The sequence below is a fragment of the Meriones unguiculatus genome, chromosome 2 (genome assembly GCF_030254825.1).
Source record: "Meriones unguiculatus strain TT.TT164.6M chromosome 2, Bangor_MerUng_6.1, whole genome shotgun sequence".
In the NCBI taxonomy this organism is placed as follows: domain Eukaryota; kingdom Metazoa; phylum Chordata; class Mammalia; order Rodentia; family Muridae; genus Meriones; species Meriones unguiculatus.
In genome coordinates, this window is record NC_083350.1 from 66,271,005 (window position 1) to 66,297,228 (window position 26,224).

Here is a 26,224-nt window from a genome sequence, read left to right on the forward strand (position 1 = left end):
CAGACCTGCTGTAGGCGTTCCTTTTCCTGCCCCTCCTGTGTTCCCAGCAATTTTTCTATCTTTCTCTCCCTCTCCCTCCGCTCCCTTCTCATCTTCCCCTCCTCTCCGCTCCCCTCTCTCTATAGGTGTGCTGTGGAACAAGTAACCACGATCTGAGTAGACGTCTGTGATTTAGGAACTTGGGGAGACTGAGGCAGGAGTATCTCATGTCCACCATATACCTTTTTATTTAAGGAAGGCGAGAGTGATAGATTTGGAGAATAAGCTAGAATCGTGTACCCATGCGTTCCATCTGAGTTAGTCACTAATTTGATATTTTGGTACCCATTTCAGAAACAATAAATGAATCTTTTTTGGCTGGGCCCTTAATTCCTAGATAAAGCCACATGAAAAAGGAATGTAACTATAAGAAAAAGAAAATCCAGAGTATATCAGGGTATCTTTAGTTCAATTTAGAAAAAAGTTCTATTGCTATCCTTTGTTAAAACCTTTAAACAGGGGCCTGGAAAGGTGGCTCAGAGGTTAAGACCACTGACTTCCAGAGGTCCTGAGTTCAGTTCCCAGCAAGCACATGGTGGCTTACAACTATCTATAATGAGATCTGGTGTCCTCTTTTGCCTTGCAGGCATACATGCAGACATTGTATACATATATCTTTAAAACCCTTTAAACACAGTCTAATTTTAAATAGCTGTCATTTATGACACTATTTAGGGGCCTAGGGAAATGGCTCAGTGGTTATGAGCACTAGCTGCTCTTCCAGAGGACCCATATTCGGTTCTCAGCTGCCCACATGGCAGCTCACAGCCATCTGCAACTTTAGTTCTAGAGATCTGACTTCTAATTTCCAGCCTCTATGGTCACTGAACATAAGTGGTGCAGAGGCTCTCGTGCAGGCAAATCATACATAAAAGAAAAATAAAATTTCAAAAAATATATATTTGAAAAGAAGCCTCTAAGCCAGGCACAGTGTGCTGCCTCCCAGCACCGGGGGAAGCAAAGGCAGGCAGATCGATGTGAGTTTGAGGCCAACCTCTTCAAAAAGTGAGTCCAGGACAGCCTTGGCTACACAGAGAAACTCTTGTCTTGAAAAAAAAAAAAACTCTAGACAAGCAGTGGTGGTGCAAAACTTTAGTCTCAGCACTCAGTGGGCAGAAAGGCAGGCAGATCTCTGCATTCAAGGCCAGCCTGGTCTACAGGGTGAGTTCCTGGACAGCCAGGGCTATACAGTGAAACCCTGCCTTGAAAAAACCAAAACTAAACAAAAAGATGAATTGGGCCTCTTCTGCAGTCATCACCTTCATGGTTCTTGGCATTGTTAAATAGAAACATTTAACAGGATACTGGTGTGGGCAGAGCTCTCTGGGCATACCAGACTAGACTAACATGGAGTCAGCCAAAGCCCTTTGCCACCAAATTTGAAATTAAATTATCTGTCCTTGGTGACAATTGGGAGGAAAACTGAGTGAGAAATAGCCAAATTCTCATGTAGTCTAGGTTTAGCCAGAACAGGGAAGTCTCTGCACTTTAATCTGCACAGGCAAGATCTCTCAATGGACTGATATCCTCATTCTAATTCTGTTCCCTCAATCCCTTTCTGTCTAGGTAGTCAAACTCCTCACGATGCTGGTTTACTTTATAGAATGAGGTGCTGCAGAGGTCACAAATTGCAAATCAAAGCCAATTGAGATTTTAAAATTTATGATTTTTCTAATACGTATTTTGCAGATATGAGTTTTATTGTCAACTAATTTCACTCTAATAGCTATCAAAATAATTCCAAAAGAAACTGGAGGAACAAAGCATAGTATTTGATGAAGTGTTAAAATTTACATTAATTAGTGACTATGAGGATAGCAAATAGAATGATCGGAATCTATAGGTTTAGAGAGCACCTTGAAGAGGAGTCTCAATGTGCGTGATAAAGCAAAGAGAAGGCCTGCTGTCAGCATGTGAGAATCTGGAGGAGGATGGAGAGTTCAAGGTCAACCTGGACTACATTGCATGACCCTAACGTAGGGATAAAAAATAAAAGAAAAAGGTATAGGTAGCAGGGTGGGTTTCTAAAATACTTAATTCTTTCTACCAGGAAATAAGCGCATGTATTTCCTTTTTGCTCCTTGACACCGGATACAATGGAAGTGGATACAGGAAGTGTATAGCTTTAGATTTCTTGGGAGTGGAAAAAGGATGAGATAGAAGAGAATGCTAGCTTCTCAAATTCCCACAGATGTTTTTCAGATGCCCAGTGTCACTGTTTTGATTGTTTAGTTTAATTCATTCCTATATACTATACTGTATAGGACATACATTGTCACCATTATATTCTGTGTTTTATCACACTTTTCTCTCCTGTCTCCTCCAAGATCCTCCCTATTTCTCCACCTATCTAACTCTATGCCTTCCTTCTCTCTTTACTAAAACAGGAAAAAAAGAAGAAAGGTAAATAAGGAGCTGAAGAGATAGTTCAGTGGTTAAAAGCACTTGCTGATCTTAGAGGTGATCAGGTTCAATTCCTGGCACCTACATGGTGGCTTACAGCTATCTGTGACTCCAGTTCAAGGGGATCCAATGGCATCTGGCTTCTGAAAGCATCAGGCACGTTGGTGGTGCAAAGACATAAAATAGCAACATTAACTGTTTTGGTTTTCTTGAGACAGGGTTTCTCTGTGTAGCCAAGGCTGTCCTGGACTTTGTAGATCAGGCTGGCCTCAAACTCAGAGATCCACCTGCCTCTGCCTCTCTAAGTGCTGGTTATAAGCCTGTGCCACCACACCCGGCTACTGCAAAGTTAATTTTGTTGTTGTTGTTGTTGTTTGTTTTTTGAGACAGGCTTTCTCTGTGTAGCCCTGGCTGTTCTAGCACTTACTATGTAGACTCAGGCTGGGCTCAAACAGATCTGCCTCTGCCTCTGCCTCTGCCTCTGCCTCTACCTCTGCCTCTACCTCTGCCTCGGAGTGCTGGGATTAAAGACCTGCACCACCATTGCTAGACCCTAATTTTGTTTAAAAAGTAAATAGTTTAAAAAGCACAAGAAAACACATATACTGTGTGATACTCTTTAATGTCATTCCTAAGAGCACCTACCACTGAAGCTAATTTTATGAATTCTGTTTCATTGTCTGCAGCCCTAAGTTTGCACATGTCTAATACAAATATATTAATATTACTTCCTCCTACATTCTCAATTGTTCGATGTAGCTGTAAGTATATAGTTACTAGCATGTATAAATCCATCAGCAAATTAGTTGTAAGAGCTGGACAGGGTGGAGCCAACCTATAATCTCAACACTGCAAGTAGAAAGAGAGTTTTCAAAGCCAGCCTCACCTGCAAAATTTAATGTCTCAAAAATTAAACAAGAAAACTTTCAGCATGGCATGGTGGCACACACCTGTAATCCCAGCACTTGGGGAGGCAGAGGCAGGCAGATCTCTGGATGTTCCAGGCCAGCCTGGTCTACAAAGTCCAGGATAGCCAAGCCTACACAGAGAAACCCTGTCTGGAAAAAAAAAAAGAAAAGAAAAAGAAAATTTTCCTTCTTGACAGAGCCTGGCTTTATCTCATTACAAAACTTCAAAAACCCATTTTGTTGGTTAAAATGATTGCCTTAGAAGAAGCAATTGAAAAACTACAAGAATGAGAGAGGTTCAGATTCTACCTTTTGTTTGTTACAAGATCTTAGTGAAATGATGCCCACAACAGATATTATATTAAAGATGTTCATTGGATGGAGAGGAGAGAGACATGATAGGAATGGAGGGGCACCCCATGAGAGAAAGGGGAGAAAGCAAGAGAGAGGAAGAAAGCACAAGAGCAAAAGAGAGCAGTAAGAGGCAGGGGCCCAGCTATAGCTTCTCCACAGCTGAACCTCACCCACCAGGTGCAGATGTTTACCTGGTGGGCAACACTTGATGATATCATAGGCTACTAGGCAACCGAGAAACAGGTTGCCTAATTAGGCTACTAATGCCTGAAAATCTGTCTACTGTCTATGACCTTAAATTGAACTTGCTCAGGAATAAACACCTTAGTTGAGCATGCTAAAAAATGGACATAACTATATACAGGCCCCTGAAAAAATTCCCCATGGTTCCTTTATAAAAGGAAAGCATTGCAGTGGAAATCTCAGAAATCAATCTCTCTTCTCTCTCTCTCTCTCTCTCTCCCTGTCCCCCCCCAACCCCTGTCATATACAAACACACACACCCTGTTCCCAGCTCAGTATCAAATGCAAACATTAAAAACTTTCAGGCCAGCAATACTGCTAAATTGAAGAGTCAAGACTGTAGACGGTCAGGCAGAGCACTTTGCTGGCATGGCTAAGGTCCTGGGACAGTAGGACCAAGGCGCCCAGGTAGGCAGACAGATAGGGAGATGAGCTGTGACTAGGTATTAAAGACAGCAGCTTTCATAGTGACTGGGTTTTTCCTCACATTCTGGGGCTGAGACAAAAGCCCTTAAAAGGAAGGAAGGCTTTGTGGCCTCCAACCAGCAGAGCCCTGCTGATGGACTAGCTCAGCAGGTTCATGGCTGGGTCAGGGCATGTTTACACAACAGCTGTGGGCCTATCAACCATCCAGTTTTCCTTCAAACTGACCAATCCTAAGTTAAGGAAGGAAAACTCTTAAGAGACTTTAAAACTTCCAGCCCTCCAGAAAATCCTGGATTTCTTGCATTCCTAAGTGGCCCCTCAGTTAGGACACCCAAGACAAAGTTTTCTGCACAAAGGGCAGCTAACCAAATAAGGGACTAGACCTTGGGGGCTAACTTTAGGAATGTACTCTATGGGTTTTTAGCAAGTCAGGACAAATGGGGGGAGGGCTAGGCCTGCCAGAGCCATCCATGCACAAAGGCTCAAGGCGGCCACTCTCTACACCCTCACCTTTGCAGAAGACCTTTTTCTCTAAGTGCCCTCTGCATGCACGGGTTCCCTCACCTCCAGAGACACCTTCCTTCATCTGTTGCCTCTCTCTACTGTTTGAAGTGTTTGAGATTCATACTATGCTACCTGCAATGCTCAAGATGTTTCCTGCTGCCTAGCGCGAGAGAAAGTACCCAATAAAGACCCCCTAGACTGTATCAGTTGGATTTCAATTCTTAGTAGCAAAAGTACATGAAGGAAGGAGGAAAACAATATGGTGGTGCACTTCTGGGATTCTAGCACTTAAGAGCCTGAGGCAGGATGAACTCCTTCCGGGTCAGCTAGTGCTGCCTAGTGAGCTCTTGTCAAAAAACAAGAACAAACCAAACACTCAAATAAAGGGGATGGGGATTTGGTTCAGTTGGTATTGTGTGTGAGGCCCTGGGTTCAGACTCGAACACCATTAAAAAAAAAAAAAGTGTCTGGGGCTGGAGATATGACTCAGAGGTTAAGAGCACTGGCTGTTCCTTCAAAGATCCTGAGTTCAATTCCCAACAACCACATGGTGGCTCATAACCATCTGTAATGAGATCTGGTGCCCTCTTCTGGCATGCAGGTAGAATACTGTATAGATAATAAATCTTTAAAAAAATAGCCAAGCACAGTAGCGCACACCTGTAATCCCAGCACTCAGGGAGGCATAGGCAGGCAGATCTCTGTGAGTCCAGGACAGCCAAGGCTAAACAAAGAAACCCTGTCTCTAAACAAAAAAACAAAAGCCTAGTGTGGCAGTTGACACCTGTCATTCCAGTGTAATAGAAGGATTTGGGGAGCTGACCAACCAGCCAGTCTAGCCAAATAAGCAAAATCTAAGTTTAGTGAGGATAAAAATACAGTGAAGCTGGGTACAATTATACACAACTTTTGAGACAGTGGCAGGCTGATCTCTCTGAGTTTGAGGCTAGCCTGGTCTAAATAGCAAGTTCCAGGCTAGCTAGAGCCACATACTGAGACCTCTTGTCTCAAAAATAAAAAATACAGTGGAGAATGATTGATGAAGACACCAGCCTTTAGCCTCCATGCAATCCTCCATGCAATCACGTGCACACAAGCACGCACGCGCGCGCGCACACACACACACACACACAAACTCATCCAGATAATTTTTAAAGATGTATTTGTTGTAGTGGATGGGGGGTGAGGGTGGTAGCTAGAGAGGTGGCTCAGTACTTATAAAAGAGGACCTGTATCTCCAATTCCAGGATTTCCTCTCTGACCTCTGTGGGCGTGAACATGATGCAATGCATACATACAGGCACAATACTTAAAAACAAATATCTAATACACATATTTTGAAGATTTATTTTAATTTCTCTGTGTTTGGCTGCTTTGCCAGTCTGTATGTCTCGCACCCCATGCATGCACTGCTCAAAAAAGCCAGAAGAGGGCTTCCGTGTGGGTGCTGGGAATAGAACCTAGAGCAGCCAGTGCTCTTGGCCACTGAGCCAACCCTCTCGATTTTGATCACTTTTAAATGTGCAATATCAAAGTATCAACTGTATACCTTGTTTGTACAACAGGTTTTAATTTTATATTGCTGAGCTGAAACTCTATACCCATTAAACAATAACTTCCCATTCCTTCCTTCCAGCCACTGGAAACCATATTATTTTCTGTTTCAGTGAGTTACATTACCTTATTAACTGTTCTTAACTGGGAAAGTGGAGGATGCAGTTCAGTGGTAGAACACTTGAGTAGCATGTGCAAGGCGCTCGGTTCAATCCCCAGTTCTGAGGAGTAGTAGTTATTCCCTCTTCAAGTGGTTTCATACCAGCAGGCCCCAAAATTTCTGTAGAACACAACCTTGAAATCCCATAATAAAATGTTGCATATTAGGCTTTGGCCTTGACTTAGTTAGGATTTCTATTGCTATGAAGAAACACCATGATTGTCACGACAACTTGTGTTTGTTGTTTGGGAGAGGTTTCAATACAGGGTTTCTCTATGTAGCTTTGGCTGTCCTGGACAGACCAGCTTTTTAGACAAGGCTGGCCACAAACTCACAGTGATCTGCCTGCCTCTGCATCCCTGAGTTCTGGGATTACAGGCCTGTGCCACTGAGCCCAGCTGACCACAACAACTCCTATAAAGGAAAACATTTAACAGAGATTCCGTTCATTATTGTCTTGGTGGGAAGCATTCCGTTGTGCAGGAGATGGAGCTGAGAGTTCTATATCTTGATCCGCAGGCAGCACAAACTAATGTTACAGAGTGTAGCTTGAGCATCTGAGCCCTCAAGACCAGCCCCCAGTGACCATGTTCTCCACCGAGGCCACACCTCCTTATAGTGCAATTCCCTATGAACATATGGAGGCTATTTTTCCCTCAAACCACCACAATGCTTTCCATATGTTATTTAAAGTGTTTCAGGGGCTGGAGCTCCAACTCAGTGTTTAAAAACACCTGCTGTTCTTGCAAAGGTCCTTGGTCCTGTTCCCAGCATCCTCTTCTGGCCTCCAGGACCTCCAAGCACACATAAAGCACATACATACATGCAGACAAAAACATACATATACATAAAATAATATTTAAAATATTGTTTTCCAAAGGGACACAGACACTCTAAGTACATTAAGCAAGACTAATGAGATGGCCCAATGAGTAAAGGCATGTGTCACCAAGTCTGATGATTTTGTGGAGCTGTCTCTTTCCTTTCACCTTTATGTGGGTTCTGGGACTGAACACAGGTCAATAGGCTTGCACCAAAGCATGTCATCCAACTGGGCCATCTCTCAGCAGATGAACTGCTTTTCAGAATCTTTGACTTTTGTCTGTCTCAAAACAGTTGAAACCACTATCCTTTCACTTAGGTTCCTCTAGATGTAGGATCATTTGACATCATATACCTGAAAGTTTCACTGTCAGAGCCATATTTGTTTAACTGAGCCAGCAGTAAAGCATCTTAATTTACTTAGTGTATAATCTCTCCCCCCTTATGTCACCCAGCTTCCTGTTTCCGTGTCCCACATATGTCCCTAAACCTTAGGGAGGCAAGGTTTACCTAAGAACTCCACGTGCTTAACCACCATGAAAATAAACTATGCCTCTTTTACAAAACCACCCTTTGGAAGTCAGCATCCTGCACACTAGGCAAATCTGATACAGAAACAGTATCACTGAATGAAAGTATATACTGTCTCTCCCAAAATTGCTTCCACTTGGGCTGAATGACCACTCCCAAACTCTGTCCAGAGAAACGTGGAGGACGTTTGACAAGCCTCTAAGAGGAGAAACATCTGGTCTAAAGACATTGTGCATTATGAACATCTTTATTCCAGCACTAGGTGGCTGACATGAAGAGCCCTGTTTGCGGCCAGTGTGGGTTAAATAGCGTTAAGACTACTGGGCAGCAAACTGAGACCCTCTGTTTAAAAAAAAAAAAAGTGTGGTAAACTGAGTTTGGTGGTGTATGCGTTTAATCCCAGAACTACAGAAGCTGATCTCTATGAGTTCTAAGCCCTCCTGTCTGCATAGTGAGTTCCAGGACAGTCAGGACTATGTAGAGAGACCCTGTCTCAAAAACAAAACAAATGAAAAAAAAAAAAACGGGATAGATGAGATGGTAGGTACTGGTAATCCCAGCACTTGATGTTCAAGTTTGTTCAAGATTGTTTTTTAGGTTTATGTCAAGTTTGCGGTCATTTTGGGCTACAGGAGATCCTGTCTCAAAAAAAAAAAAGTTTAACATCTGGTCTTAAACATTTATTATTTATACAGTGTTCTGCCTGTGTGGCCAGAAGAGGGGCCAGATCTCATTATAGATGGTTATGAGCTGCCTTGTGGTTGCTGGGAATTCAGCTAGGGTTCTTAACCTCTGAGCGATCTCTCCAGTCCTGAAGTCTGGTCTTGAACTCCTTATACAGCTAAAGTTAGCTCTAACTCTTTCCTTTTCCTCCAGCCTCCTCCAGCCTCCTCCAGCCTCCCAAATGCTAGAATTACAGATATGTGGGACCAAACCTGGCTCTAATGGACATTTTTGTCATAGTAATTTTACTCAAACTTGGGAATCACTACCAAATGAAAGATCTGTCAATTTTTTTTCAGGTATGGTGAAAAAAAAAAAGGGGGGGGGGGCTCTCATAAGGCAAAGGCAAATCGGATTTCTGACTTGTAGGCCAGTCATAGCTATATATTAAGATTCTGGGTGGCTGGAGCAGTGGGGGGGTTCAATTCCCTGCACCCACATGGCAGCTCACAACTGTCCATGGATAACTCCAGTTTCATGAATTCTGATGCCTTCCTACCAATGCACAGAGAATAAAATTAAATTATTAAAAAAAAAAAAAAGAATGGCTCCCACAGATTAAAAAACAAAACAAAACAAAACAAAACAAAAAGCCAAGATGTGCTGCTTTCTGGCTGGAGAGAGAGGGTTCAATTTTCAACACCAACATGGCAGCTCACAACTTTAACTCTAGTTCCAGGAGACCTGACATCTCTTAAGGGCTCTTCCATGCACATGGTATATATGCATACTCAGGTACATACACAAATATATACACATAAAATTATGTAAATTTTTTCAGTTTTTCAAGAAAGGGTTTCTCTATGTAAAAAAAAAAAGCCCTGGTTGCCCTAAATTTTGTAGAACAGGCTGGCCTTAAACTCAGAGACCCGCCTGCCTCTGTCTCCCGAGTGCTGGGATTAAAGGTGTGCGGCACCACCACCTGGCATAGAACTTTTTAAATGTGTATTTTCTGAAAACATTTTGTGGGCCAAGCTGATTTCAAAATCAATATATAGTAAAGGATAACCTTGAACATCTGTTCCTCCTGCCTGTACCTCCCCAGGCTGAGATTACAGGGAAGTGTAACCACACTAGATTGTGTGTGTGTGTTGGGTTGGACCCCCAGGCTGTGTGTGAGGCAAGGACTGTAAGATGCATCTGTTGTAGTAATAAAATTGGTATTGGGCTATATATTATTGTTTGTCCTATGACTATTACAGTGGTATTATTTAACCTGCTATCACAACAAATAAGACACAGCCACCTATTAAATTTTATAATTGCCTTATTTACCTTGGGCTGGGCAGATATTTTACTTCTGCTGTCTCAATAACCTCTCCATCCACCTCAAGACCTCATCCAATGCCATCTGCCTTAACCGTCCTTATCTGGGCTACTTTCCATCCATAATCATATAAAGACTTGCTTGTATTCTTCATCTGGGCTTTTCTACAATATTATTGGAGGAATAACTTTTTAGGCAACATATCCAGGTGGTAACCAGATCTTGAGGACCAGAAATTAGCATCAAAATACAAGCATCAGACCAACCCCCAACATACATCTCCACTCCATGTACCACAGACTTGACCACAACTTCAGTAACTGAAGATGGCTATCAACAATGCTAAGCAAGCTTTCTCCCTGAGGTACATCCCACCTCTTTTTAAGCAACATCTATCCCAGAAGATATTCATGTAGTTCTCCATGAAAGAATCTATGTGTCAGCAGATGTTCTCATTGTCTAGAGATATGCTGGGTTGTCCTAACTAGGAAGAGGATCTTTATTGGCTTGAGATCTAGACAGAATCTAACGATATTTGCTATTGTAACCTGCAGAAGAGAGCCCCTCATCACTAACATTCAATGTAGCCATAACGACTCAGCTTCGAAAAGAATATCCTGTTCTGAGTCCCATGGTGTGACTGTTAGCAAGGGGCTCTTCTAAAACTGAAAAGCTAAGCTGTAGGCACGTTGGTGCTCATTCCCTAGCACTGCAAAGAAGGGAAGGGACTAAACGACTTGGCCAGGAATAGGAGTGCATGGCTACAATCCGAGCACTTTTTTTTTGGGGGGGGGCAGAGATAGAAGGATCACAAGTTCGAGACTAGCCCAGGCTATGTAAGCAAATTCCAGGCCAGCAGGGCTACAAGGTAAGACCCTGACTCAAAACAACAAAAACTGTGTATGGTGACTTACGCCTGTAATCCTAGCTATTTAAGTTCAAGGGCAGCCTAGGCAACCAACTTAGATTTGTTAAAAGGGAAGAGGACTAAGGATGCTTGACCAGCATCTGTGAGGCCCTAGGCTCAATACCTAGTAATACAAGAATAAAAACTCAAAATAGACACAGTGGGTATTTTAATGAAAGCAATGGTCCTGCCATTCTTTATTTCTTATAATACAGTTTTCAAAAGAAAAAGAATTATACACTTTAAATTCTGATTAGAAGCTCTTTTTACATTTGAACAACAAAAGAATGAATCTCTTAGTACTTAGTACTTTAAAAAAAAATACCTTCAATGTGTCATACAAGTTATCACTTGGTAAACATCCCAAACCTGGAGTAAGCTCACTCTGAGATGAACATGCCTACCCCGTAACAGCGGGGAACCGACATCACCAGTCAGGGCTCCTGGGAGCTTTTACTCTTTACCACCGATCCACAGCCAATCCATTTTCCCACCAACAACATAGGAGAACCCAGTCTTAGAATAACATCAAGATCACTGTTTTTTCCTTGATGATAGTTGTTTTATAGGCAGTGTTTACAAAAAGCACGTAATTTGAATACAACTTTGAATACTGGTTTTTACTTTTTAAAGCAACGAATTACAAACTCCTTTCTTATAAAAAGCTAAAAGCACAGTGAAATGATACCTGAGTGCCATTTTCAAACCCACAGCAATTCAAACACAAAATAGCTCAGGTGTCCAGCACCTAATTTATCCTGTAGGTGGCAAAATTAAAAAATAAACAAGCAAAAACACCTAGGGCAGAATTCTGAGTCTGTCCATGCACTGTAAGTAACACATGGCTTAGTACTTAGAACACAGGGGTTTAGCTTTTTGAGACAGTCACATTTAACCCCAGGCTGGCCCCAAACTTGCTATGTTAGCTGAGGCTGGCCTCAAGTTCCTGATCATTTTGCCTCTGTCTCCTGAACTATAGGCTTTTGTTACCACTCCCAATTTAAAATGCAGTTGTTGGGTTTCCTAATTTATTTTTTAATTTTTTAAATATTTTTGTGCCTGCACCTGTGTTCTCAAGTATTAGTAGAAGCCAGAAGAGAGCTGCTGGAGTGAGCTGTCCTACATGGGTGCTAAGACCTCATCCTCATCAACAGCAAGCACCTAAACTGCTGATTCATCATCTCTCCCCCCCCCCACACACACACATTTATTATTTTTTCATGTGCTGACGTGAGTATCTTTTGACACAAACATGCCACAGAGCATGTATAGAGGTGAAAGGAGCATTTTAACCTTCTGAGCCATCTTGGTTATCCAGAATAGTTTTTTTTTTGTTTTTAAATTTTCTATATGTTATGTGCATTGGTGTTTGCCTGCATATTCTGTGTGTGGGGGGAGTGTCGGACCCCTGAAACTAGGTGTGAGTTGCCATGTGGGTGCCGGGTCCTCTGGAAGAGCAGACAGTGCTATTAACCACTGAGCCATCTCTCCAGCCCCAGAATAGGTTTTGAAGCTTACTTACAGGTGCCACAGCTTTCATGTTGCTCTAACCTGACAGAGAGTGACTGGGAGGACAATAATCACCAGTGCTCAGAACTGTGCTTTGTTTTCGGGGGCTGAAGATGACTTCTAAAAACAATTCCTCTGCTGTGGGGAAGCATGTTTGCTTTATTATATCATCCACCCAAGCTGGAGAGAAGTAGACAACTCCGTTAGTTTGTTAGCAGCTGTGAAAAGCAAGTTTGAGGTCAGTATGGACAGCAGAGTGTGACTGTTAGAGCACTGTTTGATGTACAACAGTTCCTGGGTTTGACCCAGCACTAAAAAAGAAAATAATGAACAAATGAAAGGGGCGTCCTGAAGCCCTTTTCCTCCCTGTTTTATATCTTCCAAATGAGCTTGTCTTGTGTAGAAAACCAGTAGCAATATCAATGCAGGTATGGAAAATTCATTAGAGAAATTGTAGAAGCCAGCGGTCCATGTAGAAAGCCCAGCACTAGGAGGTAGAACCAGGAAGATCCCCTGAAGTTCAAGGTCAGCCTGACCTACACAGTTGAGTTCCAGGCCAGCCAGGCATACATATTGAGAATCTGCCTCAAAAAAGGGGGGAAGAAATCATAGCACCATGATTATGACAGTGTTTATGTGCAACAAATGATGCTTATAAATATTATAATTGTATTATGCGTATTTATTTTGTGGTGGGGGAGGGGAGCACATTATGTGGCATTTGTGGGAGTTAGCTCTCTTTCACAAATGTGGTTACTGGGATCACACTCAAATTGTTAGGCTTAGCACCAAGTGCCTTTATCTAACTGTGCTATCTCCACAGCCCTTGACTAAAGCTACTTTTAAGTCAAATGACATTTCACCATCAGAAGTTGATAGCCATACGCTCTGTTACTTTTTCCTTCATTTCAAGGTGGAGATCCTAATCAGTGTCCTGAATGTGAAATTAAAAGAATCAAATGTGGGAAATGCCAGTAATAATAAACACACATTACTTGAAGAACTGTTAGATAATAGGAAAGTAGAACATAACAAAAAATGTTAGCATGATACAACTATTCTTGAAAATAGAAAATTGCCAGGCATGATAGCACACATGTCCTGTGTCCTCTACACGGGAGGCTGAAGCAAGAGGGTCTCCAGCAGTCACTCTGGACTACTATGGTCACCATGGCTGGCCAAGAAGTGTTCTGTCTTTAAACAAGCACACAGCTGTTTCTTGGCTCTCTCCCCGAGAAACTGGCCACCTCAATAGCAGTAATTATCCTTAGAGCCTTTTTCTGGAATGAAAAGGGGAAGTGGATTGAGACAGGGTCTGGTGTAGCCTAGGCTGACCTTGACTTTGCTATGTAGCTGAGGAAGACCTTGAACAACAGATCCTCCTCACAGGCATGAGCTACCCAGCTCTCCGCTGTGGTTTGAAATACCATTCCACATGGAAAGAAACCAGGCTTCTTAGAGAGCTGCTGATCTTAGGTCCGTAGAAGGAAAACAAAAGTTCAACATGGAGGATCTTGCCATAGGAGACAGCAAGGAAAGTACTAGTGTGTTAAAATGTTTCTTTGGTTTTGAGACAGGGTCTTACACTATATCCCAAGCAGGCCTGTAACTAACTATGTAGCCCAGGCTGGCTTTGAACTTAAAGCAATCTTTCTTAGCCTCTCAGGCATACACACCTCATCCTCTATAAGTATGTTTCTCATAATAACACTTTAAGCTATACATTTTGTATGTTTTTTGTATGTTTTTTATATGTGTGCTTTATTTTATACTTTTTAAGATGTCAAAATTAAAAACAAAGATTGGGAGTTCCACTCAAAATTACCAATGTGAAAACTACCATAAATATCCATAGATGGGTCTTAAGAAATCATCTACATTTTAAAATAATTCTTTTTTTTTTTTCAATGCAGTTTATTCAGGAACATTGAACAATCCTCGGACCCCGGGGTTAAAATAATTCTTAATATAATAAGATAAAAGTATTAGCCAGCTCATTAGCCAAGGCTGGACTTACACTCCTGAGCCTCCCACTCCAAACTCCCAAATACTTCTGTAAGAGACACCTACTGTCATGCCCAGCTAAGCACACACCTCAAACACAGAATCTGTTAGAGTACTGTTTACCATAATTTCCTTAATTTGGATGTTGTTGACTTCAAATTCTTTCCTTTTCCTCCCCTCTCATAAGATTATTTGAGATCCCTTTTTGGAGATTAGAGCGTGAGAATTTGAATACATTTCAGATTTCCTTTAATGTTCCTATTTTGTTCCCTTCTCCATCTTTTCACGTAGAACAGAGGTTGGCTGTCTTGCCTAAGCATGATGACAGTTGTGAACACTTAACACTATACACAGCTTCACCAATGTGCTCATGAAGCCCCTCTACCATGTACCCAGCATGGCTCTCTTCCGTCAGCTGCAGAGGGGGATTATTTCTTGTCATTAAGTGTCTAAGAAACTCAAGAATTTAAAGGCAAATCTAAACCGGAATGTAAGCAGTTTTGGAATGCAACATAACAAAGGCAAGCGCCTAACACTGTAGTACATTTTCTCCCTGGAACATTGACAATCTCACTCCAGTCCTTTAAGCAGCATCTTAAATGGTACAAATGAATGGTCCCCTTCCTATTCATAAAATTATGTGGTGTTGGAGTGATTCACATATTCAAGAAGTGAGCGGTCTAACACTCTTCGGATAAGAGCCTCCTCGATTATATCAAAATCCTACGGTAGAGAAAAGGGATTAGAAATAGTAGTGTTTCAGAAACAGGAGAAGATAGCACAAGGATCACTTTTCAGGAAACAAATTCCCTCAGTTACATGGCCTGTCCATCATTCCAGGAAACCCGTCATAGACCCAGAACTGACTTTGAGGTACTATTTCCTGTTTGACTTCACTGGCCTTTCAGCTGCTGCCATCAAATCTTAATAATTAATAGCAAATATTAGACACCTGGGCTGGAAATGTGGCTCAGTGGTTAAGATCACATTCTGCTTTTCCAGAGAACCCTAGGCTCATTTCCTAGGGCCCACTGTGATGGCTTGGCATCCATGTCATGCCTGATAGCTTGTCTCTTACTTGGCTGCCTGGAAGATAAGTTCCTGACAACCCTGACTCCTTGACCCCAACTCAGAAATGTACAGCTGCGACCATCTGCTTGGTTATGCAGATGCTGTTTCTGGATTCTATAACCTGCTGGGCAGACATTCAGGGACTACTTTGAGGTCTTCCTGACCATCTAATCTTGGCAATGCAGAGCAGTTCTTGTGGTTTTCATCTTTAAAAGCCCTTTCTGAACTGCTTCTGCATGGCACATATCTGATTTGGGTTGGACTGTGGCCTTGCTTGCAGCCATAATAAATTTGTTTAATTAAAATCTGATTTAAGTCTGAGGGTCCTTCCCTGGTGGTCGTGGACTCTACAACAACATAACAACATATCAGGGTTTTTTTTAATAACTTAAAAAATTTTTTAAAAGATTTATTTATTTTATGCAGATGAATGCTCTATTTGCATGTATACCTACATGCTAGAAGAGAGCATCAGATCCCAGTACAGATGGCTGTAAACCACCAAGTGGTTCCTGGAATTGAACTCAGGACCTCTGGAGGAGCAGACAATGCTCTTGATGGCTGAGCCATCTCTCCAGCTCTATTAGGAGGTGGGTTTTTTTGTTTGTTTGTTTGTTTTTTGAGATAGTGTTTCTTGGTGTGTAGCCTTGGCGGTCCTGGGCTTGCTTTGTAGACCAGGCTGGCCTACGATTCACGGAAATACACCTGCCTCTGCCTCCCTGGGTGCTGGGATTACAGGTGTGCACCACTGTGCCCAGCTATCAGGGTATCAAGTGGTTTTTAATCAGGGAATATGATGCCCACTTCCGACCTCCTTAGGTACTCCCTCCAATATACACGTATACATATAAGCAAAAAGTAAATTAAAACCTGAAGATTTAGAAAAATAAATCTGGCCAGGATGTTATCCGTATTTTACACATATCTAGAATCAAGTTAACCCATTCCTGCTAGTGTTTTGGGGGCATAGTCGAATGACTACCATTTTCCTAGAATGGTCAAGACCCCAGGGTCAATCTCTAGCATGGGGGTAAAAATAAGGACACTTCTAGGATTCAGAATTCTAACAGTTCTATTTATTATTAATTTATGGAGAGAAAAATAGAAGCAAAATGCTCCTCTTGCTTCACATTTTTTTTCAAAGTGAAATTTAGGCTTAATATCAGTGCTTCAATGAGTAAAACAAAAAGTAGTAAGAGCCTTAACCTCCCTAGTCCCTCTTGCTTCCATTAGAACAAAGGTGAAATCTCTATTGGAAGTCCATTCTATTGTTTTTGTTTGTTGAGACAGGGTCTCACTTTGTGGCTCTAGCTGGCCTGGAACTCACTGTGTAGACCAGGCTGGCCTCGAATTCATGAAGTTATGCCTGCCTCTGCCTCCCCAGTGCTAGGAACAAAGGTGCACACCACCACAGCTGGTTAAATAAGACTACTTCAATATTAGTAGTTGACATTATAAAACACTCTACTGTCATAAGTGTCTTTTTAATGCTAATACTTAACACTACCTACATGCTCATTTTTTCTTGTACAGTTTTATTCACAGGGATTTTAAAAAAGTAAGCTTAACACAGCACAAAAACATAATGTAAAAGATACAAATATACTTACTATAAAATCGTCATAAAACAAAGTGTGGCTGACTTGCAAATGTCTAATTAAACTGCCATTGAAGGTGCTTGGGCTCTCATTAGGTAGTAAACGGCAAAGCGGGCAGAACTGGAAGGAAAGACCAATAAACAGTTCAAGAAAGAATTATAAATAATTACTAATGCCAGATTTTTTAAAAAGAGGTCACCGTTGAATGTAAATCTTGACTACGAATCTATTGGATATACCTCAACATTGTTTAGTTTCATGCGTGTCATGTATGTATGTGTTCATGTGTTTGCATGTGTATATACAGGGTCATGTCTGTGCATGTTCTTGTGAAGGCCAGAGGTCAATGTCAGGTGTTTTCCTCAGTTGTTCTCCACCTTGTGTTTTTATTTTTATTTCTCATTTCCACTTTATGTATTTAAGTTGCTATACAGTTTTTTTCCAATGATTTAAAAAATGATTATTAAACATGTATGAGTACTTATCTGCCTGCATGATTGTGCCCACATCCATGCCCAGTGCCCATGGAACGCCAGGAAAGAATATCAGCTACCCTGGCACTGGAGTTATAGCTTGCTGTCAGCTATCACGTAGGTGCTGGGACCTGAACTTTGGTTCTCTGCAGAAGCAGCATTTATTCTTAAGTATTGAGCGATCCCTTCAGCACCAAGCCCACTTTATTTTGAGTCAGAGTTTCTCATTGAACCTGGAGCTAAGCAATTGCTGAATCAGGCTAACCAGCTGGTCAGCAAGCTCTAGGAATCCTCCTTGTCTGTATTCCCAGGCCTGGGCTTACAGGTGGGTACCACATTTACAGATGGGCTTCACACCTTGGTTTTAAGGGACTGCGGGGGTGGGGGGATCAGAACTCAGGTCTTTCTGCCTGTATGTAAGCCATTTCCCCAGCAGTTTTGTTTTGTTTCTCATGTAGCTCAGGCTCACTTTGAATTCACTGTGGCCAAGGCTGACCTTAAATGCCTGTCTACTACTATACTTGGCTTCATATCTCAGTATTAAAAGTTATATTTATGGCCACAAATATCTACGTGAGTTCAAGGCCAATCTGGTCTACAAAGAAAGTTCCAGGACAGCTAGGGCTGCATACTGTGATTCTATGCGTTTCTCTCTCCATCTTTACCGGTCTCTTCTGTTTTGTTGTTGTTGGAGGTTCTCTGCTGGTTGAGGTTGAAGTTCTTGCCTGGACCGGATATGAGCTTGGTGCTAAAGACAAAACTCTCTCCCCTTGGCTGGGTCCCCTGCTCTCTGCCTGACTTCATCTGGAGAGGGCCAGACTCCCCTAATCCCGTTTGATATATGGCCTCTGGCACAGCTCCCTGCTAGCTCTCCCCTCCTCCCTTGGCCTGTATGTTAATTAGTCACTGAGATCCTTTTCTTACGATAGGAACGTGGTGCATAATGCAAATCAAGCATCCTTGAAGTGCCTAGTTCCAACCAATTATGTCCAGCTATTCTTGGAGTCCCCGACCCCACTCCGCTAGGGGTACATAACTGTTCTCTGGACTTAAAGTTGAACTAGCCATCAGCTGTTTCTGGGGTGTGTGATCCCTTCTGGCAGGTTCTGACAGGCATGCTTCTCATCTGCCCCTCCTGACTTCATGGGCTGCTGAGAGGCAGCCTCCAGGCAGGAGGAGAACCAACAGTTGTTGTTTGGTTGGTTTTTTTGAGACAGGGTTTCTCTATGCAGCCCTGGCTGTCCTGAAATTTGATCTGTAGATCAGGCTGGCCTCAAACTCAGAGATCTGCCTGCCTTGGTCTTCTGAGTACTGAGATTAAAGTCGTGTACCACCACCACCTGTGGCTATCTTTTTCTTAAGAGAAGAAGAAGAAGAAGAAGAAGAAGAAGAAGAAGAAGAAGAAGAAGAAGAAGAAGAAGAAGAAGAAGAAGACATGGTGGCTCACAACCATCTATACTGGCATCTGATGTCTTCTTCTGGCATGCAGATAGAGCACTCATCTATATAAAATAAATAAATGAGTTTTAAAAAATAATTTTAAAAAAGGCTTTTTGTTTGTTTTGTTTTGTTTTAACAGGGTCTCACTGTTGTTGACCTGTCTGGCCTGGAACTCACCATGTAGACGCGGCTTGTCTTGAGTTAACCAAGATCTGCATGTCTCTGCCTTCCAAAGGCAGGTACCATCACAGCCCAGCCATACAGTATTGAACAGTTTCCTGGGGCTAGTAAAATGCTCAGTGAGTAAAGGCAAGAGACAGTAGTTGTTCTCATTTCCACATGTAAACTGCATGAATACAGATAAATAAATGTAGTTCTAGCTGTGTGCTCAGTGCACACTTATAATCCCAGCACTCAGGGAGGCAGAGGTAGGCAGATCTGTCTTGAAAAACCAAAGGGGGGGGGGGGAGGGAGAAATGCAGTTACTTAAAATTAGAAAATGGAGTTTCTTTTTTAAAAAAACATTTATTATTTATACAGTGCTCCACCTGCATGTTTGCATGCATACAGAAGTTGGCACCAGATCTCACTATAGATGGTTGTGAGCCACCATGTGGTTGCTAGGAATTGAACTCAGGACCTTGGAAGAGCAAGTGCTGCGATTACAGGCATGAGCCATGATGCCCAGATTCTAATGCATCTTAAATTCAGGCACTGTACACAGACAGAAAGACAGGCAGACAGGTAGTAGATAAGAATCCTTACCACAGGCCTCCTTTCTGATCTATGGTAGGTAATGCAATGATCCAGCAAGCAGTCTTCATCCAGTTCCCTCTGACAAAATGGGCATTCACATCTGGAAATGGCACAGAGCTAGGATCACTAAAACAGTGGTCATCTGGAGTGGCCACTTAATTTTAAAAAACAGACATACAGGCTATAGCGAGGTTAGTTTATTTATTTATTTATTTATTTATTTATTTAGTGAGGGGGCAGGGTCTTTTTACATCACCCAGGCTTGCCTTGGTTCTGCTGCTTCTAGGTCCTAACTGCTGGGATTATGGTCGTGCACCCCCACATCTGGCTTTCTTGTTTGACTCTTTGGGATTTTGTTTCTCTGTTTTTGTTTGTTTGGTTTCAAGACAGGGTTTCTCTGTGTAGCCTTGGCTGTCTTGAAACTCACTGAATAGACCAGGCTGGCCTAGAACTCAGAGATCTGCCTGCCTCGGCTTCCCAAGTGCTGAGACTAAAGGTGCTAACTAACTCTGACTCCTTGTTTTAAGACAAGTTTTGCCATGCAGCTCAGGCTTTCCTCAGGCTCTCAGCAATCCATCTGCCTCAGCCTCCTGAAATGATTACAGGCATACGTCACTGTACTAGAAAGGGATTTTTTTTATTTTATTCTCAGTGCATGGTTCAAGCAGTCCTCAAGGTTACTATGTAGCATAACCTAGTCTTGTACTGGTGATTCTTCTGCCTTGGTCTCTTCAGTACTGAAATTATAGTCATGTAGCACCAAGCCTAGCTTTAAAATTCTTTGCTATAATTTTAACCAGCAAAAGAAATGAGAGCTTAAGTCAGTTTCTGCATATTTTACATTTTTCATAAACTCCATCAACTTGCAGTCAATGCCATATTTTTCTCAACCTATTTTTAAACTTTTCTTCCTCCCTTCTGGTCAATCTAACAGAATCTGTATTCTGTGTACAGCAAAAATACTCATTTAAAATTTATTAATCAGCTGGGCATGCCTTTAATTCCAGCATTCAGGGAGGCAGAGGCAGGTGGATCGCTGTGAGTTTGAGGACAACCAGGTCTACAAAGCAAGTCCAAGACTGCCAAGTCTACTCAGAGAAACCCTGTCTCAACATCTCCCCCGACAAAAAAATTATGACATTATCTATAAAACAAATCCTGCAATAACAGGCACACTATCAGGACAAATGCAAGTAAAATAAAAAGAACAGAGTGATCCTTTAGACTTTTAGGTGAAGATTCGTATGTTTGAGGCTAGAGAGATCTCTCGGCATTGAAAAGTACTTGCTGTTCTTGCAGAGGACTCAGGCTTTGTTTCCAGCACCTACACGGAGGCTCACAACTGTGTGTAACTCCAGTTCCAGAGCATCCAGTTTCTGACCTCCATAAGATCCTGTACCCACATGGTGCAGACATTCACCCAGGCACAGATACACACACAAATATTAAAAAATAATAATAAGAGTTGGGTCATAGAATCACCCACTTGAAAAAAGAGACATTCAAGTTCAATTTTGAGTGTGTGCACTTTCGTGTGTGAGCACCTCACTCTGTAGCGCAGGATGGCCTCTGACTCATGACTCCTGCCTCGGCCTCCCAAGTGCTTAGCTTATTCTTCACAGACCCCCTGGATTTAGCATGACATTACACTGTGTTCAAACAAACCTTGCTGTCGTCTCGCCGAGTTCTTGCAGCGGCCCGTATTTTTCGATGTACTTCTCACAAGTCCTTATGTGGGCCCTCATGTCACTGAGGCAAACCTACACAAAGGCAAATTCAGGATAAAACTCCTGTTGGAAAGGGCCTTTATGTGAGCCAGCTCCATAACTTTCAAATCTGCTTATATTGGGGCAGGTAATAAATCGATTTTTTTTCATGGAATAGTCACAAAGTACAGGCATTATCAAGAATACTGTGCTAGATGGTGGTGGCATACATTATTAAACCCAGCATTTGAGAGGCAGAAGCAGGTGGATCTCTGAGTTCAAAGCCAGCCTGGTCTACAGAGTACATTCCAGGACAGCCAGGGCTACACAGAGAAACCCTGTCTCAAAACATCAAAAAGTAGAAGTAGCAGCAGCAGCAATAGTAGTAGTAATAATAATACAATAATTGTGTTTAAAATCCAACACTTCAGAAACATTGAAGTGAACTTTTAAATTTGTTCCTTCTAAAAAACATGCTGTTTTTGAAAAAACAAAAAGATGCTGAGTAACAAAGGATTTTTTTGCATGCTATTATGCAAATAGGTCTTTGAAAAAAAAAAGAAAACTAGGTGAAGGAAAGTAAGAAGAGGGAAAGAAGAAAAACATTAACAAGAGATGAAAGGAAATGGAGGCGAATATTGGATATACACACTTTTTTCAAATGTCCATCGTAAACTAAAGGAAACCTCACACATTAAGTGAAGTGATAAATGCTATTGGCTTGCGACATGTATAAGTATTGTTTGAGTTTACATCGCTCAGCATACTTAACAGGTCTATCAAGGCTAACGGGAACCACAGCTCCTGGAGCCCATCTTTATCAGAGCAGAATGAGGAGCCCTTCTTTGTCTACATGCACACCCACAGGGCTCTGTTGATTGCAGTTCACACTCAGTTTCCTCAGAAATGCTGCTAAGATCTCCTGGTGGAGGAAGCTTCTCACAGCTGTGGCTAGCTGGCAGCCCACAGCCAGCCCACAGCCAGCCCACGCTGCCTCATTGTGCCCAAACTTCCGTTGGAAGTTCAACTTCAAAAACTCTACCACATGATGGAAATAGCCACGATTGCTTAACAAGGAGCAGAAGGAAAACTAGCAAGGACGTGAAAACAGTAACAAAGTACCCACCAAGAACAAAAGGAAGGACTGATCAAAGTAGCTGCCTTTTTTTGCTTGTTTGTTTGTTTGCTTATTTGATTTTTGAGACAGGGTTTCTCTTTAGCCTTGGCTGTCCTGGAATCATTTTGTAGACCAGGTTGGCATCAAATTCACAGAGATCTGCCTGCCTCTTCCTCACTGAGTGTGGGAGGTACAGGTGTGCTCCACCCATGCCCAGCAACCCAGGTCGCTGTCTTAAAAAGGCATGTTTATAGCCAGACATGGTGGTGCATGTTTTCAATTCCAGCACTTGGGAAGCAAAGGTGACTGTATCTTTGAACTCTAGGCCAGCCTGGTTTACACAGAGTTCCAGGCCAGCCAGAGCTACACAGTAAGAAAGAGAAGGATGGGCAAGGAGGAGGGAGGGAGGAAAATGTTTATAACCAATAGTATCTAATTACAGTTGATTTCAGGTCTCCACAAAGGAGAAGGAGAGAACCAATTCCCACAAATTGTGCTCTGGCATCTATGTCAAAGCTGTGGCTCATGTATGCCTGTTTGTGTACACACACACAGACACACATACGTTTAACTGAAATAAATATTTAAGAATTGTAGTTACACAGTTTCTCTTTATATATTATATACAGAAACTTGGTATATATTATATACATAATATCATTATACACACACATATACAAAAATATATATACTAAATATATGTATAAATATGTGTATATACATATATATACTAAGTTCATATATATTGAGCCAGGCATTATGGTGAACACCTTTAATACCAGCATTTGAAAGGCAGAGACAAGTGATCTTTGCTAACCTGTTCTACACAGTGAGTTCCAGGCTATACAGGCCTGCAGAGTGGGACCTGCCTCAGAGAGAGTGAGAGAGAGAGAGAAAGAAAGAAAGAAAGAAAGAAAGAAAGAAAGAAAGAAAGAAAGAACAGATTAGCTCTAAAACAGGTGTGGTGGTACACACATACTCCTCAATACTTAGAAAGCTGAAGCAGAAGGATCACAAGTACCAAGCTAGACGAGGTTAAAACTCTGTTTTATTAAAAAAAAAATCACTTTCTTATATTTATGGTTGTGAGCCTTCGCTATCATTGGACTGGGGGAGGGACATAGGAGAAGGAGAGAGAGGATGTGATTGGGAGGGGATGAGGAGAGGGCTACAGCTGGGATACAAAGTGAATAAACTGCAATTAATAAAAAAAAAATCACAGGGCTGGAGAGATGGCTCAGAGGTTAAGAACAGTGGCTGTACATCCTAAGGTCCTGAGTTCAACTACCAGCAACCACATGGTGGCTCACAACCATCTATAATAAGATCTGGTGCCCTCTTCTGGCATGCAGGGATACATGCAGGCAGAATACCGCATAAATAAATAATTTTTAAAAATCACAATCTTTGTTCAAGAAAGGTAAGCTTTCCTTAGTAAATCACAACCTGGGAATTGTACATTGAGAAACAGATTGAAAAATTTATAATCTATGCCTATAATCAGCCAAGGCAACACAGAGAAACCCTGTCTTGAAAAACCAAATAATAAATAAATCATCTAGACATACATTCAAATCTGTTGCTTTAAGGTGCTGTTGAAGAGACAGTAGACAATGAGCCTCGTGCCTATTCTAATGGTGCAGATAATCCAACAGAGAAACAGATGTTACAGAGGAATAGATGTGAGGACGGGTGACCAAAAGGTTGTTTCTAGAGGAACTGGGAACACTAAGGCCAGGCTGCAAGGACAGGAGAGTGGGCCTGGGCAGTGAAGTGTGCAAAGCTTAGAACTCATAAAAGGAAGAGGCATCACTCTGGACAGAAGGGTAGCCTCGAAAGCAAGAGACTGACACAGAGTTCTTCAAACCAAAACCCTGTGACTGATCAGACACCTGGAGGGAGACTCTGGCTGGGGGCTTCATCCAGCGTTTGACAATGCTGTTGCTATGGACAGACAACCATGGTAAGGTTGCCCATGTATGCCGCCCCCACATACAACATAAATAAATTACTAAGAATAAACAAATAACTGTGACAAATGGGAAACAGTAAGTGAGAGAATTAGTGTTGGATCTCAGGATGCTTGTCCTGGAAGATAACGTATCAGTTCTAGTTAGGAGGGCATGATAAATTATTGATTCTTACATTTACAAATATTTTTAAATGTACCAAGACTTGGGTGGATGAGTGTTGGGTACAATGTTACAGGAGGCGCCATGCTCCTCTGTGTCCTTGCCTCAAGGGCTCTGGTGGTAGATACTTGGTGTCCATTCAGCTCGCTGAGAAAGATGGTAACAGGAGTGGAATCTAGCAGGAGATAGTGCTTGGGGAAGAGCCGGTGCAGGTAACCAAGAGGTCATAGCATCCTCCTGCTACCTCAGTCAGAGGTACTTCCTTAGGGAGCAGAGGTAAGGGCAGGGAGAGGAGGTCCAGATGGTTTCCTGCTGTGAGGCAAGGGGAGAGAGTAGCCATGTTCTTTGATTGCTGGGAACTGACTTTTTGTTTGGGGTATTTGTTGTATTTGAGACAGTGTATGTTATTCCGTCCTGGCTGAGCTGGAACTTGCCGTGTAGGCTGGGTCAGCCTTGAACATGCAGCAGATCCTCCAGCATGCTGAGATTAAAGGCCTGAGCTATCACACATGGGTTTTCCTATGTTTCTTTTTTCTTTAATCCCACACTAAAAATTTCATTTTCAGGTGGGCGCGGTGGCTCATGCCTGTAATCCCAGCACTCAGGGAGGCAGAGGCAGGCCAGACTGGTCTACAGATTGAGTCCAGGACAGCTAAGACAGCTAAGGCTACACAGAGAAACCCTGTCTCAAAAAATATATTTTTTTTCTAGCTCTGAATGGTGGTAGGAAAACAGATAAAGTAAGAGTTCCAAGTTTCAAAAGGAACGTTTAAGGGGCTAGTGGGCTACAGAGAAAGTCCACAGTTAGTGTAGGTAACTCAATATTGACTATCTCAAAATCAAAAGTGAAAATAGGTTTTGTGGGGCCATGGTTCAGTGGTACAGCATTCACCCAGCATGCAGGAAGCCCTGGGGTTCGCTTTCCAGTGCTGCATGAACACAAACACGAAAGGAGCTGACACTGTCCAGCAGGAATGTATTCCCAACACTTCCAAAGTAGAGGCAGGAGGATAGCAAGTTTAAGCTGGGATACTGAATAAGACCCTGCCCCCAAAGGAGTGGGGCTGGGGCTGGAGAAGACAGAGAAAGTGGAATGATAGCGTCACTGGGAACCTTTGCTTGTAATCATGAACATGGGTTGCGATACTCACCAGAGTCCCACATTCAGTACAGTTCTGGTATTCTGATTTCATCCTTTTGGCTATGTCAGTTGCTGGCACCCCCTCTGAAGGAAGGTACGCCCGGCAGTATGGACAGGTCCATTTATTGTTCTTTATACTGGTGGCAATACATGATCGGCAGAACCTACTCAAAACAGAGAACACATCAGGAGATATGGCTCAGCACTTGGGTGCATACTACTCCTCTAGAAGACCTGAGTTCCATTCCCAGCACCCAGGTCTTCTGGCCTCCCAGGACACCTGTACTCACATGGGCACATACCCACACATAAACACATACACGTAATTTAAAAATAAAATAGGCAGGCATGGTAGCCCACGATTTTAATTCTAGCGCTCAGGAAGCAGAGGCAGGCAGATCTGTGAGTTCAGTTCGTCAACCTGGTCTATATATCA

General features: G+C 42.3%; 1 protein-coding gene across 2 annotated transcripts in view; it reads right to left on the reverse strand.

The window, feature by feature from the left end:
• Positions 1-6,598: 6,598 nt before the first annotated feature.
• Rnf125 (ring finger protein 125) overlaps positions 6,599-26,224 on the reverse strand; it is a 30,311-nt gene continuing 10,685 nt past the window's right edge. The window contains exons 2-6 of one of the 2 annotated variants that reach the window (XM_060377632.1): positions 25,799-25,952; positions 21,358-21,452; positions 19,702-19,792; positions 17,036-17,143; positions 6,599-6,725 (exon numbers count right to left, since the gene is read on the reverse strand). In XM_060377632.1, coding sequence (XP_060233615.1) covers positions 6,678-6,725; positions 17,036-17,143; positions 19,702-19,792; positions 21,358-21,452; positions 25,799-25,952 — 496 coding nt within the window. In that variant the 3' untranslated portion in view covers positions 6,599-6,677. Of the gene's footprint in view, positions 6,726-11,006; positions 15,078-17,035; positions 17,144-19,701; positions 19,793-21,357; positions 21,453-25,798; positions 25,953-26,224 lie in introns of those variants that run through there. The other variant, XM_021628244.2, reaches the window with a different exon arrangement.